The 17,553-nt window shown below is 42.6% G+C and overlaps 1 protein-coding gene across 1 annotated transcript in view; it reads right to left on the bottom strand.

The window, feature by feature from the left end:
- KDM5B (lysine demethylase 5B) overlaps nt 1-17,553 on the bottom strand; it is a 74,289-nt gene that overhangs the window by 35,245 nt on the left and 21,491 nt on the right. The window contains exons 2-5 of the mRNA XM_066379372.1: nt 9,869-9,946; nt 8,049-8,171; nt 6,371-6,541; nt 1,749-1,883 (exon numbers count right to left, since the gene is read on the bottom strand). Of these exons, the coding sequence (XP_066235469.1) occupies nt 1,749-1,883; nt 6,371-6,541; nt 8,049-8,171; nt 9,869-9,946 (507 nt within the window). The remainder of the gene's footprint in view (nt 1-1,748; nt 1,884-6,370; nt 6,542-8,048; nt 8,172-9,868; nt 9,947-17,553) is intronic.

Here is a 17,553-nt window from a genome sequence, read left to right as displayed (position 1 = left end):
ACCTGACCATTTTCCATGAATGTGAATCTTGCAAATTTAGGATGTCTATTGCTAACAGAACTTCTTGCAGGCGATTATCACCACTGCCACGTGTCATTAAGGCAGACCCTAGGACAAGGGTGTGTTTTAAACATTTAAAGATCAAGATGTGCTCAAACAGAACTGATTTTTAAACTAACAAAACTTTTAATTTTTGCCTGACGTGGCGGTGGCGCAGTAGATAAAGCATTAGACTGCGATGCAGAGGACCCAGGTTTGAGACCCCAAGGTCGCCAGCTTGAGCGCGGGCTCATCTGGTTTGAGCAAAGCTCACCAGCTTGGACCCAAGGTTGCTGGCTCAAGCAAGGGGTTACTCAGTCTGCTGAAGGCCCATGGTCAAGGCACATATGAGAAAGCAATCAATGAACTAAGGTGTCACAAAGAAAAACTGATGATTGATGCTTCTCATGTCTCCCCGTTCCTGTCTGTCTATCCCTATCTATCCCTCTCTCTGTAAAAACAAAAAATAAACCTTTTAATTTTAAACATACAATAGGCTTCAAATAACGATATTTTCCTATTTTGAGGCAGTTTCAATCCAGAAAAATGAGAGTCTTGACATTTTCGTATCTCCAACTTATCTAAGTGAAAAACAATTCTCTTTTTTACCCATTTCCTCAGAAAACAAGGCTTATTTTTTTTTTCATCCTCACCAATAAATACTAAATAACCAGAGATTCATTTAGAACCTAACTAATGCAATAAGGCTTCCCAGCTCTAAATTATCTTAACACTTTATTCATTGCTGACTCCTAACATTCCCATGCCCATCAAGCTGGGCAGGAACCACCACATTCACCTCCATCCAGAAACAACCACTTCCCCTTTCCCAGACAAATCCTGAAGCAAACTGTCTTCCCTATCAGTCTCGTTCAGGTCCTAATTTTGCTCCACATTTCATTCATTTCATCTTATACATTCAATGCTCCCTCTCCCCCAGTGCTACATAATTATTTCATATTAGCATCAATGTTTGCCAAGGATTCCACACTCCATTTGAGGAGGCCTGAGAAAAATAGCTTTCACTATCTTCTAACCTTTTCTTTTTAATTATTTTTCAGCAAAAATCTCCCCAGCTTCACAGCTCCTAGCCTTACTCCCCAATAAACACAGCCTAACTTTATGAGAGTGATAGGCACACAAAACACAGCATAACAAATGCCTGTTCTTCCCAGGGCTCTGACTGGTGGCAGTTGTCTGTCTAGGCCAGGGGTTGGGAACCTTTTTGGCTGAGAGAGCTATGAACACCACATATTTTAAAATGTAATTCCGTGAGAGCCATACAACAACCCGTGTACGTTACGCATTATTCAATAAAAATTTGGTATTGTCCCAGAGGACAGCTGTGATTGGCTCCAGCCACCCGCAATCATGAACATGAGCGGTAGGAAATGAATGGGATTGTAATACATGAGAATGTTTTATATTTTTAACATTATTTTTTTATTTAAGATTTGTCTGCGAGCCAGGTGCAGCAATCAAAAGAGCCACATCTGGCTTGCGAGACATAGGTTCCCAACCCCTGGTCTAGGCAGTATAAACCTAGAGCCAGTTGCTGGATCCCTTCTCCCTCTGACAGCACAACTCCCCCAGATATAAAGCCAGAAGACACACAAGTCCTCTGGAAGGGTGAGCCAGGTCCGACCCCACAGAGAGTGTGTGCAGCAAAACCCAGTGTCAGAAAGACACTGACTCTGGAAGCCTCTCACCTCTGCTCTCATGCGTTTCGCTCGCCGGGCAGGGGGACACGTCTCCAAGGGTGGCACAGACTGCCTCTGGGGAATGTCGTGAGGTTTATACTCCTTGTCCTTTGTGTCTGTGGCCAGGTTTGGCTTTTGCAAACACTAGAAATAAAACACAAGTGTACTGAAGAATTTCTCCTTTTTAAATCTTAGGCAATCTCACTGAATTTTTTAAAGATATATTTAACAATTATTTACGTACATACATAACAGGTCTGCAATTTTAAAAATCTTGATAAATACAAAGACATGTCTGCAGTTGCCCCCCCCACACACACACACACACAAGTATAACAGCTTTAACATTTATTAGCAAGTGAATGGTGTTTCCTGATTCCTTTAGTTGTGAATGTCATCAGGTTAGAAGAGACCACTGTGGGCTCAAGGAATTCCCAATGAGCTAGCAATTATCCCTGCTTGCAAGTGCCAATTAATCAAATGCCCACACTGTCCTAAAGGCCCCTTAAAAGTTCCCTCTGAACTTTTCCATACTGAAAATATCTTTTAAAAGTGCTTAGATTAATAAAATATAAAATCGTATAGGTTTTCTAAATTTTACAATCCTGTAGTTTGTGGCAATATTCTGTTATTAAAAGTATCACCTGAATTGAGGAAACAGGTCATTTGACTCAATTCCTACAAAGTCTAACTCAAAAGGCAAAGGTTAATATGTAAAGTAGGGCCCTGGCCGGCTGGTTCAGTGGCAGAGCATCAGCCTGGACTATGGATGTTCTGGGCTGGATTCCTGGTTAGGGTACACAGGAGAAGCAACCATCTGCTTCTCTACTCCTCAACCCTTCTCTTTCTCTCTCCCCCTCCCGCAGCCATGGCTCAACTGGTTTGAGTGAGTTGACCCTGGGAACTGAGTATGGTTCCATGTAGCTTCTGCCTCAGACGCTAAAAATAGCTTGCTTACCAAGCAATGGCCCTAGATGGGCAGAGCATTGCCCCCTAGTGGGCTTTCCTGGTGGATCCCAGTCCAGGGGCATATAGGATTATGCCTCACTATCTCCCCTCCTCTCACCAAAAAAAAAAAAAAAGAGAAAAAGAAAAGAAAAAGAAAGAAAATAGTGCATTTGTTACATTAATGAATCTGCACTGACACATCATCATCATCATAAGTCTGTAGATTACATGAAGATTCACTCTTGATGATGCACACCCTATGAGTTTGGACAAATGTATAATGACATACCCACCACTATAGCACCATCCAGAATAGTCTCACTGCCCTAAAACTCCTCTTGCTCTGCCTCCTCACCCCTCCCACCCCAATGCCCTGGCAATCACTAGTCTTTTTACTATCCCCAGTTTTGCCTTTTCCAGAAGGTCATGGAGTTGGAATTATTCACTAAGTAGCCTTCTGAGATTGGCTTCTTCCACTTAGTGATATACATTTAAGGTTCCACCGTGTCCTTTCATGGCTGGAGAGCTCATTTGTTTTTCCTGCTGAATAATATTTAATTGTCTGAAAATACCAGGTTATTTATCCATTCACCTGCTGAAGGACGTCTTGGTAGCTTCCAAGTTTTGGCAATTATGAATAAAGCTATTGTAAACATCCATGTGCAGGTCTTTGTGTAGGCATAAGTTTTCAATTCCTCTGGGTAAATATCAAGGAACACAAACACTGGATCCCATGCTAACAGTAAGTTGCCTTCTCTAACAACCACCAGACAGCCTGCACATCGGCTGTACTAGCTGCTCCTCCACCAGCAGTGGATGGGAGTTCCTGGTCCTCCACCTCCTCACCAGCACTTGTGTTATCGATGCTCAGGATTTTGACCCCTTCCTGATGGATATGTAGTAGTATTTCATTATTATTTTTCAATCTCTTAAAAATATATGTATTCCAATTTTCCTTTCTTCTAAGAATTATTTTCAAATTCAGAAACATTAAAATTTATGTACAAAGAACACCCATCACAGTATTATTATAATAAAAGAAATCAAAACCAACCTATACAGTCAACAATAAGAAAAATCAAATCAAGATCTAGATATAAAAATAAAATGCCAGGGTAATTTTAATACTTCAAAAGTATTCAAGGACATTGCAAATGCTCATGATACGTTAAGTAGAAAAGAAGCAGAATTCATTATGTGTATGAAGAATAAAACTTGGTCTATGTACATGCATAAAAACAGACAAGAGAATCAGAAGTGATTTTCTTTGCATCATAGTCCCTTCGTTTTTAACTTCCTGCAATCTGCCCAGAACATACTTGGTACATGCCAAGTAGGCCCTTCACAGATACTTACCTGTGTTGCAGACATAAAGTTTTTTTGTTGTTGTTGTTGTTTTTACAGGGACAGAGAGAGTCAGAGAGAGGGATAGACAGGGACAGACAGACAGGAACGGAGAGAGATGAGAAGCATCAATCATCAGTTTTTCTTTGCGACACTTTAGTTGTTCATTGATTGCTTTCTCATATGTGCCTTGACCATGGGCCTTCAGCAGACCAAGTAACCTCTTGCTCGAGCCAGCAACGTTGGGTCCAAGCTGGTGAGCTTTTTGCTTAAGCCAGATGAGCCCGTGCTCAAGCTGGTGACCTCAGGTCTCGAACCTGGGTCCTCGGCATCCTAGTCTGACTATCCACTGCGCCACCGCCTGGTCAGGCGCAGACATAATGTTTGTATAGGGCATCTTTATCTATTCATTTCAGACTCCATACAAATGCTTATGTGCTTTTCCACTATGATACTACACTGCCCCTTTAACTGTACAGAGGAGATGTTTCTACAATGCTGCACTTCATTCAAGCAGGTAGACTCTACCCCTTATTCACCGTAATTGTCACACTGAGCTAGGACAGTTAATAAGCAGAAACTCTACTGTAGGCAACTATCTAGAGCTGACTATAAAACAGAGGCATAGGCCCTGGCCGGTTGGCTCAGTGGTAGAGCGTCGGCCTGGCGTGCAGGAGTCCCGGGTTTGATTCCCAGCCAGGGCACACAGGAGAAGCGCCCATCTGCTTCTCCACTCCTCCCCCTCTTTCCTCTCTGTCTCTCTCTTCCTCTCCCGCAGCTGAGGCTCCATTGGAGCAAAGATGGCCCGGGCGCTGGGGATGGCTCCTTGGCCTCTGCCCCAGGCGCTAGAGTGGCTCTGGTCCGACACAGCGACGCCCTGGAGGGGCAGAGCATCGCCCCCTGGTGGGCAGAGCATCGCCCCTGGTGGGCGTGCCAGGCGGATCCCGGTCGGGCGCATGCGGGAGTCTGTCTGACTATCTCTCCCTGTTTCCAGCTTCAAAAAAATACAAAAAAAACCAACAACAACAAAAAAACAGAGGCATAAAAGGTTCCACTCACAATGTTCTAAACAGTATCATCCATGAGTTCATGAAACATTCATACAATATACATCTAAAAAAAAATACACTCTCCGGTCATGTCCTTCTAGGCTGAAAAGCAAGCGCATCTGGAGGCAGGTGGTGTGTTTGTACTGAGTCAGATTTTCATTAGTAGCTGACCCCTGAATCTACATCATCTTCTACCTCTACAGCACAGTAACAAATCTGAAAAGTACAGGGCTCACCGCTCTCAAGTATCTCAAAGGGTGTAAACAGAACATGATATTCTTTTTTTCTTACAAGAGCCTTCAAGTGGAAGTTTTTTTGTTTTGTTTTGTTTTTGTATTTTTCTGAAGTTGGAAACGAGGAGGCAATCAGACAGACTCCCGCACGCGCCCGACCAGGATCCACCTGGCATGCCCACCAGGGGGCGATGCTCTGCCCATCTGGGGCGTTGCTCTGTTGCGACCAGAGCCATTCTAGCGCCTGAGGCAGAGGCCATAGAGCCACCCCCAGCGTCCGGGCCAACCTTGCTCCAATGGAGCTTTGGCTGTGGGAGGGGAAGACAGAGACAGAGAGGAAGGAGAGGGGGAGGGGTGGAGAAGCAGATGGGTGCTTCTCCTGTGTGCCCTGGCCGGGAATCGAACCTGGGACTCCTGCACACCAGGCCGAGGCTCTACCACTAAGCCAACCGGCCAGGGCGCAAGTGGAAGTTTTTATGCTATTATTTTACTTGTAAGTTTTTATCTGAATAATTTGGCAAATACTATCTTTGTATGGAAACAAACATGGCTACGTAGGAACAATGAGAAGCGGGATCCATCAGTTATCCAGTATCATTAAGTCCCCAGACATTTACCAATATCAGCACTCTCCTTAAAAATTGCTTTGGAGACCTCAGTGAGCAAAACAGAATAGGTCGGCATGTTATCCCACCTGTTCAACCTTCATGTGACCAGCAGAAAAGCACTAAAACCACTGGGTGAATGCAAAAGCATAAGCCATGACGTGTGGACAATGGTCAACTCCTCATTGTAAGGAAGAAACATGTACAGTGACCTTAATATAGATTTCAGCTTTTGACAGCAAGCATATTTACTTTAAAACCTGACTCATCCCAAACTCAAACTTCTAAGTATTGTTGCTCTCAAAACAGAACAAAAACAGTGGAGGAATAATTCACAAGAAAAGTCTTATAAACAATGTCTTCTACACATAATCAAGGCCTTTTCATTCCCTGTAGAGGCAATGTACCAGCAAGCAATGAAATAAGAGTTTAAGACCAGCCGCAATACTCACCCTCAAACTGTCTCCAGACAGGAACAAGTTGTAGGGGTTGAGGATTCGCTCATAATGCCCTCTGATATGGGAGCCCACAGCTTTGCCAGGAGCAAAGCCCATCTTGGTGGCAATTTTGGTCCATTTTCTATCCTTGCAAACAACTGCAAATCCACCTTCTTCTGCAACTAACTGTTAAATGAAATGGCAAAATAAATTAAAAATATCTACATGAAAACCACTTCTAATTCCCTCATACCTAGGTCTGACTCCCAAAACAACATGTTCTTGGCTAAGGTAATCTTTTAAAAATATATTTTCTAAGCCAAAAGAAAACGTATATACACAATTATTTTTAAGCTAGAAAAATAAAGCATCATGCCTGACCAGGCAGTGGCACAGTGGATAGACCATCAGCCTGGGACGCTGAGCACCCAGGTTCAAAACCCCAAGGTTGCCAGCTTGAGTACGGGCTCATCCAACTTGAGTGCAGGGTCGCTGGCTTGAGCTCAAAGGTCGCTAGCTTGAGGAACAGGTCACTGGCTCAGCTTGAAGCCCCTCAGTCAAGGACATATGAGAAAGCAATCAATGAACAACTAAGGTGCCACAACAAAGAACTGATGCTTCTCCCTTCCTGTCTGTCCCTGTCTGTCCCCCTCTCTCTCTCAAAAAAAGAAAAAAAAAAGCATCATTTTTTACTGCATACTCCATATATATACATTTTATAACCCCCAACAGGTACTTTCCCAAAGCAGTCAGGATTTCCTGTGAGGACCTGACCAGTGGAGGCACAGTGGATAGTTTGTCAACCTGGGACCATGACCCAAGGTCACCAGTTTGAGCATGGGGTCGCTGGCTTGAGCACAGGATCATCAACATGATCCCAAGGTCACTGGCTTGAGCTCAGCTGGAGTCCCCAGTCAAGGCACATATGAGAAGCAATCAATGATCAATGAACAACTAAAGTGACACAACTACAAGTTGATGATGCTTCTCGTCCCTTCCTCCTTCCCTCCCTCCCTCTCAAAACAAATAATATTTTCTGGGAGAGATAAGATTACCTATTAAATCTCTAACAAAGAAAAGGTCCAATCAGTAACCCTTAAAACTCTCCACACACTAAGTAGGAAGGACAGCAGTGTGTTTGGTGGAAAGAATGTAGGCTTTAGATTGACATGAACCTGAAGTTAAGGTATTAAATTATGACTCAGCCTTTTTAGCCTGGTCAATTTCCTCCCTGAGCCTCAGTTGTCTTATCTGTAATAAAACAGAATGGAGTATCTTCCAAGATTATTTTGTGAACTTAAAAAAAAACACACAAAAAAACAGGTGGCAAGAAAATATTTCACCAGACTCTCAGCAATGACAAGTAAAAGAAAAAAAGAGCCTGATCAAACTAAACTGAATGAAGAATTTCATTTTACCCATTGCAAACAATTAAGTTTTTTTTTTTAATGTATTAACGAGAGAGAGAGAGAGAGAGAGAGAGAGAGAGAGAGAGAGAGAGAGAGAGATGAATCTGTTCCTGTATGTGCCCTGACTGGGGATTGAACTGGCAACTTCTGCATATTGGGACAATGCTTCAGCCAACTGAGCTATCTGACCAGGGCTTAAGTTTGTGCTTTCAGGCAAAAAAAAAGATCACATTCACGCTGTCAGAATCATTATTAAATGACAGAGATAGTCATTAGCCTTTTACCTTATTAAGCTGAAACAAGTCCAAGATCTTTCTCTCTACATGCGGGATTTTCAGAGTACTTCCCTGTAACTCCCAGTACTTGGCAATCTGGTCCAGGAAATTCAATTTTACACGGGTTTGAGCCTAAATGACAAAGAATTGTGTTTTAATCTTATTTTAAAGTTCCTGTGCATGTGATATTTTCATTCTTAAACATTTAAGTGTAATACCACTTCTGAATTCAATAAAGTACCAAAGCTATGTAAAATAAAGCTGGTTAAATAATTAAATAGTAACTCAACAAAAATTTAATTCCACTCCTACCACTGCTAGCAAAACTCATAAACCCTCCCATAACATAAGCAGACACTCTGGTTGGTGCTGCATTTAAGGTGAACTGCAAGCACAATGTCGCTATTGGTTCAAGTTACATAACAAGTCAGCTCTATGCTCCCTTTGGTCTCTTTATAAGTTAGGGACTTTAAAGGCTTGTTCTCAAGTACAAAATTTCTTATCTGCTCACACACAAATGTAAAAACAAACTGACAACAGTGATTCTATATAAATTTTAGTAAGTTCTGATATCTGAAAGATCACTAGGGAAACTTTCTTAAATGTTATTCCTTTAACAGATTATTACCGTTGTCTGCAAGTCATCTAAAAAATTTTTTGTCCTTTTTCTTTTCCTTCCTTGCAAAATATTAGTCACAAAGTTCTAGAAGTTTTCAACTCACACAAGAACAAAACTGATAGTAATATTCAGATGTCCCCAACCACATTTCAAGACCTCAAAGTTAGTGCTCATCTCTTATCTTTCAAGTTCAACTTGAAAATAAATATCCTAAATACTACCACCACCAGTATCCAGAAAATTCCAGTGGACACACTTTTCTTTTCTTTTTTTTTTTTTGTATTTTTCTGAAGCTGGAAACGGGGAGAGACAGTCAGACAGACTCCCGCATGTGCCTGACCGGGATCCACCCGGCACGCCCACCAGGGGCAATGCTCTGCCCACCAGGGAGCGTCGCTCTGCCGTGACCAGAGCCACTCTAAGGCCTGGGGCAGAGGCCAAGGAGCCATCCCCAGCGCCCGGGCCATCTTTGCTCCAATGAAGCCTCGGCTGCAGGAGGGGAAGAGAGAGACAGAGAGGAAGGGGGGGGGGGGGAGTGGAGAAGCAAATAGGCGCCTCTCCTATGTGCCCTGGCCAGGAATCGAACCCGGGTCCCCCCACATGCCAGGCCGACGCTCTACTGCTAAGCCAACCGGCCAGGGCCCACGCTTTTCATTTAAGAATACTGGCTTAGTACAGAAGAACAAAATATGGTTTGGTTCAATACAAAAACCGAATCAGCAAAATATTAACATAAACAACTTGCCCCATTATCAATGTCCAAACCTTATTCACCCCTCCTTTAGGATTTCAGTAGCACAGGGACTGAAGAAACACTTCCTCTTCTCTAGAGATTAGTTTGCATTGCTCACTCCTTGGGAAATAAAGGTATTGTTACATCTGGAGTGAAGATACATATTTGGAAGAAAATTAGAGCCGAATGATCTTTCCTTTAGATGGGTCTCAAAGTACATTCCTTTTAAAACCAATAAATTCTAGTGGTTGTCACCTAAATTTAGAAGGATTTAAATGAATGACTAGGCCAACGAGCAAGAAAAATCAGTATTTTTAATGAGATGTGGTTTGCTGCAAAGACCTTACTGCCATTTACCATGATTATCAGTTATCGGCCATATCTTAGCTTCACTAAAACCACCAGATTTTTGATGGAGCCCTCTTCAAAGAAGGCCCCTCTGGAATTCAGGCAACCAGACAGTAGTTAATACATTACCTCCAATTCATTCAGCCTCTGGATACGTGGGGTAAAATGAAGTTTGTCAACATCACATGCAAAGGGCGGCTGCCAATCCTAGGAGAGACATAAAGCTTTTATTAGAAGAACTTATAATGCTGACACTTTAAATGCTGTGTTACATAAATAACATTATCTCTAAACAAAGAGAAAAAAACACAGGGCAGTAGTTTTAAGTAACACATGAGAAATACAATTTTAAAAACTACTTTCTTATCAATATAATGGTTTTATGTCAGTGGAATGTCCTTAAGACACAGGCACAAAGGTAGAAATAGGCACATCATTTATTATTGTAAATCCCCATGTATAATAAGAAAACAAATACACTATTTAATAGCCCGTAAATGGAGTCCAATGGCCATGCCCTGAGGGCTGTCATCAGGAAAGCTCTGCTAATACAGAAGACTTCCTTCACTGTATTCCAAACAGAAATAAAATGAATTAGGTAAGGCAGCTACTTCTCCTTGGTTTTCTACTCCCTCAGGGTAGGCTTGGCACCAAGCAGCTGTTACTGGCTGCCCATTGGTTCAAAGTCTAAGATCTCCTGCCTGACTGGTGGTAGCACTGACCTGGCATACTGAAGTCCCAGGTTCAAAACCCCAAGCTCGCTGGCTTGAGCAAAGGGGTCACTGGCTCAGCTTGAGCCCCTCCCCCAGGTCAAGGCAGGTAGGTATGAAAAGTAATCAATGAACAACTAAAGTGATGCAACTATGAGTTGATGCTTCTCATCTCTCTACCTCTCTCTCATAAAAAAAAAAAAAGTCTAAGATCTCCCATCCTTAGTGAGTCACTAGTAAAAACTTATTTTTGAGGACTTTCTTTTTAGACTATGAAATCACACTTTTATACCTTAAATCAGAGGCTCCTAAATTATATATAAACATAACTGCATGTTGATTTTTCTGGGCTGGCTTTCATAAAAATTTTTGCACCTTCAAATTTTTATCTCATTGCTCCTACCTGCCTTTCTTTTCCATCCCTTCTCCTTGTACTTGAGACATTACAGTGGATGAGACACCTCTTGCTCAGAATGACAAGAGGCTACATAGTACAGAAAACAAAGAACAATGCACACAAAGTGGAAGACTGAATTTGTAAAGTATAAATAGCTACTTTTAGGACTATGAGGAAAATTGAAATTACAAATATAGATTTTCATTGCAAAGCAAAAATAACAGTAATTTATTACATTAAGTTCTAACCACTGAAACATAATTTTCCTCTAGCAAAACGCTGCAACCTCAGCTTTCAAGGAGCACTTGACCTCTCTCACCTTTACCTTTCAGGACTCTCCTCTCTCCCTCCAACCTAACACTAGCTGCTAACTAGCACTTTTCATCATAGCAATTTCAACAAAGGTTAAAGGGCTCCCCCAGAGTTCCTGTTACTTCTGCAATGCTCTTTTTTTTCTTTGACAGAAACAGAGAGACAGAGAGAGGGACAGATAGGAACAGACAGACTGGAAGGGAGAGAGATGAGATGCATCAATTCTTCGTTGCAACTCCTTAGTTGTTCATTGATTGCTTTCTCATATGTGCCTTAAACGGGAGGCTCCAACAGAGCGAGTGACCCCTTGCTCACGTCAATGAGCTCTAGGGTTCGAACCTGGGTCCTCCATGTCCTAGTCCGATGCTCTATCCACTGCACCACCACCTGGTCAGGCTGCAATGCTCATTTTTAAAGCACCGTGACACCATTACCTTTTCCTTGTACAATAAAACAGATGTTAAGGAGAACAGGCTCCTGAGTCACACTGTGTGGCTTTGTCATCAATAATCTTCCTGCCCTCTCAGTACAGGTAAAAAGGGAAACTCCTATAGATAGATCAGGCCTGGTAAAAGCTATGAGTTTTCAGTTTTATAGAACTACTTATTTTTTTAAAAGAATGTTCTAATTTCTGAATATTAAATACTCAGAAAGGCAAAGCACTGTTTCTATGGGCCATCAATTAGCAAATAAAAATAGAATGACAAAAAAGGGGCATGCCATGATATTTACAGTTTAAGCATTAGTCCCAGCAAGTTCTTCTTTAACTATTTTAATAAAACTTAGCAGTAATAACCTGTATTTGCAGGGCCTCTAAATGACTTTAACTTATTGTCAAAACCATGTGAAAATATAAAATGGTCTTGGCCTGACCTGTGGTGGCGCAGTGGATAAAGCGTCGACCTGGAAATGCTGAGGTCGCCAGTTCGAAACCCTGGGCTTGCCTGGTCAAGGCACATATGGGAGTTGAGGCTTCCAGCTCCTCCTCCCCCCTTCTCTCTCTCTCTCTCTCTCCCTCTCCTCTCTAAAATGAATAAATAAAAAATTTATATATATATATATATATAAAATGGTCTTCCCATCAACATTGCTTCCCAAACCTCAAAGCAAGTTTTCTTCTGAGAGACACTTGACAGGAACAACTAAGTACCATCTTGTTTATAAACAAGAGAGTAAGGGAAGAAGTACATCACATGGAGACCTTCTTATGCTTCCAAAATGTCTCCAACACATGTCCACCAAAGTTACCGACTAGTGTGATTCAGACAGATTTTTGGCATATCCCCAAAGTCTTATCAAACCTATAATGGAAGCATCCTTTTAAAATTCACCAAGGATTCTAAGAAAGCTAAATAAATGCCTGGAACAAACATTTTCCATTCCAGTGGGCTGGCATCACGATGGGTCACAATGACAAGATAGAAGAAAAGCAATATTTCTTTCAGGTTACTCACAAACAGCTCATGGCACATAAGCCACTGAATGGACCAGAAGCAATGTCAGATCTTCTCCCCTAAAGCAATTATGATTGGTCCAAAATCACACATCTACACCAAACCACATCATGATCAGCTAGCTACCTGCCACAGTTTTCCCTAGGGAAATTTGCTAGTAAGTAGTTTTGATTGCTTTCTTTCATACCTAGGATCCCAGTGACAATAAGACAAATTTCTGCTAGAAAACTGAGGTTGGCCCTGACCAGTTAGCTTAGTCGGTTCAAGTATCATCTGGAAATGACAACATTGTAGGTTCAATCCCCGGTTAGGGCACACACCAGAAGCAACCAATAAATGCACAACTGAGCGGAACAACAAATGAATGCTTCCCTTCTGCCTCCCTTCTCTCTCTCATCCTCTCTCTCTAAAAATCAGTCAATTAAAAAAAAAAAAGAATTACACCCTGGCTGAATAGCTCAGTTGGAGCATCATTCAGAAGCACAGAGGTTGCAGGTTCAATTCCCAGTCAGAGCACATACAGGAACAGCTCTGTCTCTGTTTCTCCTTCCCTCTCTCTAACAAAAACACAAAAGGGAAGGGGAAGGAAGAGAAAAAAGAAGAGAGAAGAGAGAAAACTGAGCTGCAAAGGTTAAGAAAAGATGACATACTTCAGAAAGATTCCAAAAATGATTTGTTTGTTAGGAGAAGGGGTTTAGGAAAACGGGTAGACTCTGCCCCTTAACCTTCCCTCAGCAACACCCAAACCAACCTGGGCAGCAAGGGCAGGGAAAGGCAAACACCCCACATCCTAACTTTAAGGCTCATTAGATCTGTAAATACACGCTCTCTACTTCAGCCCTTCACAAACTGATCACTCCCAGAGATTCAAAATCAATTTCAGGAAAGGGACAGTAGTGATACTAAAAATCAGTCTAAGCCTCAAAGAAGTTTTTATTTTTTTTTATTTTTTTACAGAGACAGAGAGTCAGAGAGAGGGGTAGACAGGGATAGATAGATAGATGAGAAGCATCAATCATCAGTTTTTTGTTGCCGTTGCGACACCTTAGTTGTTCATTGACTGCTTTCTCATATGTGCCTTGACCGTGGGCCTTCAGAAGACCAAGTAACCCCTTGCTCGAGCCAGCGACCTTGGGTCCAAGCCGGTGAGCTTTTGCTCAAACCAGGTGAGCCTGCACTCAAGCTGGAGACCTCGGGGTCTCAAACCTGGGTCCTCTGCATCCCAGTCCGATGCTCTATTCACTGCGCCACCGCCTGGTCAGGCTCAGAGAGGATATTAAAAGATACTAAAAGTCTTTATTTTGCTTGATGTTCCATCAAAAGACACATTTGCAATTGTACTAAAAAAGAAAAAAAAATAGTAAACCATGCATACTAGATGCAAATACTTAAAAGCTATTTAATCCTGCAGCAATTAAAATATATTAACTGCAAGTTGAACATTAAAAGTACAAAAATGGCCTGACCAGGCAGTGGCACAGTGAATAAATAGAGCGTCAGACTGGGATGCGGAAGGACCCAGGTTCAAGACCCCGAGGTCACCAGCTTGAGCACGGGTTCATCTGGCTTGAGCAAACAGTTTACCGGCTTAGACCCAAGGTCGCTGGCTTGAGCAAGGGGTTACTCAGTCTGCTGAAACCCCATGGTCAAGGCACATATGAGAAAGCAATCAATGAACAACTAAGGTGTCACAATGAAAAACTGATGATTGATGCTTCTCATTACTCTCCGTTCCTGTCTGTCCCTATCTATCCCTCTCTCTGACTCTGTAAAAAAAAATAAAAATAAAAGTACAAAAATGATTTTAGAATATATATGATGCCCAACAGCCATATTTGAAAAAAAAAGAAGAGCCCTGGCCGGTTGGCTCAGCGGTAGACCGTCAGCCTAGTGTGCGGAGGACCTGGGTTCGATTCCCGGCCAGGGCACACAGGAGAAGCGCCCATTTGCTTCTCCACCCCTCCGCCGCGCTTTCCTCTCTGTCTCTCTCTTCCCCTCCCGCAGCCAAGGCTCCATTGGAGCAAAGATGGCCTGGGCGCTGGGGATGGCTCTGTGGCCTCTGCCTCAGGCGCTAGAGTGGCTCTGGTCGCAACATGGCGACGCCCAGGATGGGCAGAGCATCGCCCCCTGGTGGGCAGAGCGTCGCCCCTGGTGGGCGTGCCGGGTGGATACCGGTCAGGCGCATGCGGGAGTCTGACTGTCTCTCCCTGTTTCCAGCTTCAGAAAAATGAAAGAAAAAAAAAAAGAAAAAAGAAAAGAAAAAAAAGAAGAAAAGTGAAACTTGAACCTGAACTGGAATTGCTAGGAAACTGTCCATTTTTCCCAGGGCCAGACCCTTTAACTGACATGGCCAACAGTTTTTGCCCCCGGGCCAGATTAGAAAGAAAACATTTTTCATAGGCTGGACGAAATATTAAAATTAATAAATGTTAGCCCTGGCCGGTTGGCTCAGTGGTAGAGCGTTGGCCTGGCGTGCAGAAGTCCCGGGTTTGATTCCCAGCCAGGGCACACAGGAGAAGCGCCCATCCGCTTCTCCACCCTTCCCCCTCTCCTTTCTCTCTGTCTCTCTCTTCCCCTCCCGCAGCCAAGGAGCAAAGTTGGCCCGGGCACTGAGGATGGCTCTGTGGCCTCTGCCTCAGGCGCTAGAATGGCTCTGGTCGCAACAGAGCGACGCCCCAGATGGGCAGAGCGACGCCCCAGATGGGCAGAGCATCGCCCCCTGGTGGGCGTGCCGGGTGGATCCCGGTTGGGCGCATGCGGGAGTCTGTCTGACTGCCTCCCCGTTTCCAACTTCAGAAAAATACAAAAAAAAATTATTATCTGATAAAAACACCCTCTTATTTTGTTTTAAGACTGAATCATGGCTTCTTCGAGTAGGAGTAAATGTAAGAACAGTCCTGACACCTTCTGTTATACAACGTCAAAGGCGCAATATTTCATCATTTTTGAGACGTGCATATATTGCCTATTTTCAAGTTCCCCTTGGCGATCAAGACAAGAATTGGGCTCCTCATATTGTGTGTCATAACTGTGAGGAAATGTTTCATGACTGTACAAAAGGAAAACGCAAAGGAATGTCTTTTGGTATTCCCATGGTTTGGCGTGAACCTAAGGACCACAGCAGTGACTGTTATTTCTGTCTGATCCATACAAAGGGCATAGGCAAGAAAAAATGGCATATGATCGCATATCCTAATATTCCTTCAGCAATACAACCTATCCCACACTCTGAGACACTTCTGGTTCCAGTTTTCGATGGTTTTATTTCTTCTAAGGATGAAGAAAGTGAACATGGTGATCAAGTATATTTTGATAAGATGCATGAGGAAATGGATGTAGAATCTGAAGGGTCTTCTTCTGATGCCAAGCAGTCATTAACCACTCAGCAGTTTAGCCAACCCAAATTGAATGACTTAGTAAGAATGACATAAAAATTGTCCTCGACTTTCTAAAGTATGAGGAGCATAACTGGATTATTTGTATAGATCTTTTTTTTTTAATTAATTAATTTATTTTTTTTACAGAGACACAGAATGAGTCAGAGAGAGGGATAGACAGGGACAGACAGACAGGAATGGAGAGAGATGAGAAGCATCAATCATTAGTTTTTCATTGCACGTTGCAACACCTTAGTTGTTCATTGATTGCTTTCTCATATGTGCCTTGACCGCGGGCCTTCAGCAGACCGAGTAACCCCTTGCTGGAGCCAGTGGCCTTGGGTTCAAGCTGGTGGGCTTTTGCTCAAACCAGATGAGCCGGTGCTCAAGCTGGCGACCTCTGGGTCTCGAACCTGGGTCCTCTGCATCCCAGTCCGATGCTCTATCCACTGCACCACCGCCTGGTCAGGCTCATTTGTGTAGATCTTAAAATGGTAAATTTCCTGCTAGGACAACAGAGAGGTTTCACGAAGTGGTCTTGCTTTCTGTGTTTGTGGGACAGTCGCGCTCGGAAGAAACACTGGACACAGGAGTGGCCGAAATGTGAAGCTCTGGAAGTGGGGATGCAAAATATTGTGAATGAGCCTGTAATCGAGACAGGATCATTTTTCCCCCACTTCACATCAAACTTGGCTTAATGAAGCAGTCTGTCTGTTCAGGCTTTGAATAGAGAAAGTGAATGCTTTCAACATATTATCTCTGCTTTTCCTGACTTGTCTTTCGAGAAGATAAAAGCAGGTGTATTTGATACAAAGCACCTCATACGTGAGGAAGAATTTGCCAGGAAGATGAATAAGGAGGAGAAAGCAGCATGGCAGTCTTTTGTGGCAGTTACAAAGAACTTCCTTGGCAACAAAAAAGGAGAAAACTACGAACTTCTGGTTCAAAGGATGCTGTTGGCTTTCCGCGACATTGGATGTAACATGAGCGTTAAGATTCACTTCCTGAACAGTCACCTTGATAAGTTTCCCCAAAATCTTGGGAGCTGTTAGTGATGAGCAGACTACTGCTGGAGCATCAAACGATACTGTCCTCAACAAGTACACAAACGCAAGAGCTACAAAAGCAAATTTTTGCCTGAATAGAATTTAAATAAGTTTTGCACAAATTCTATGATTAAAGTAAGTGTCTTAATATGTTCTATTTCAAAACTGTAGACAAATTGTAATGCAATCATATCTTTTAGTGTATTAGTGTATTTACTGCATTATATAAATTATTGTATTTTCACAAAGACAATGCCCAAGGAGACATTCTACTTCATTGTTAAACTAAATGTTGAAAATTTTATAAGATGAAAACCTAAAATCTTGAATTGCAAAAAAACTGTAGCTTACAGAGAAAAACTAATGTCAGATTTGAGATCAGCACACTCGAATTAGGTAAGAGCAAGTGTTTTTGTGGATGCAACAAAAATTTTGTTCCCCAGTGAATCAAATACGCTTCTGCTTCTGAGTAGCTGAGATTTTAAAGTAGCGGAGAATATTAAAAACTTAATCACGGG

This window comes from Saccopteryx leptura, chromosome 1 (assembly GCF_036850995.1).
Source record: "Saccopteryx leptura isolate mSacLep1 chromosome 1, mSacLep1_pri_phased_curated, whole genome shotgun sequence".
NCBI classification, from domain to species: Eukaryota; Metazoa; Chordata; class Mammalia; order Chiroptera; family Emballonuridae; genus Saccopteryx; species Saccopteryx leptura.
The sequence above is the reverse complement of the archived record's forward strand: the minus strand, read 5'-3'. Positions and strand labels throughout refer to the sequence as shown.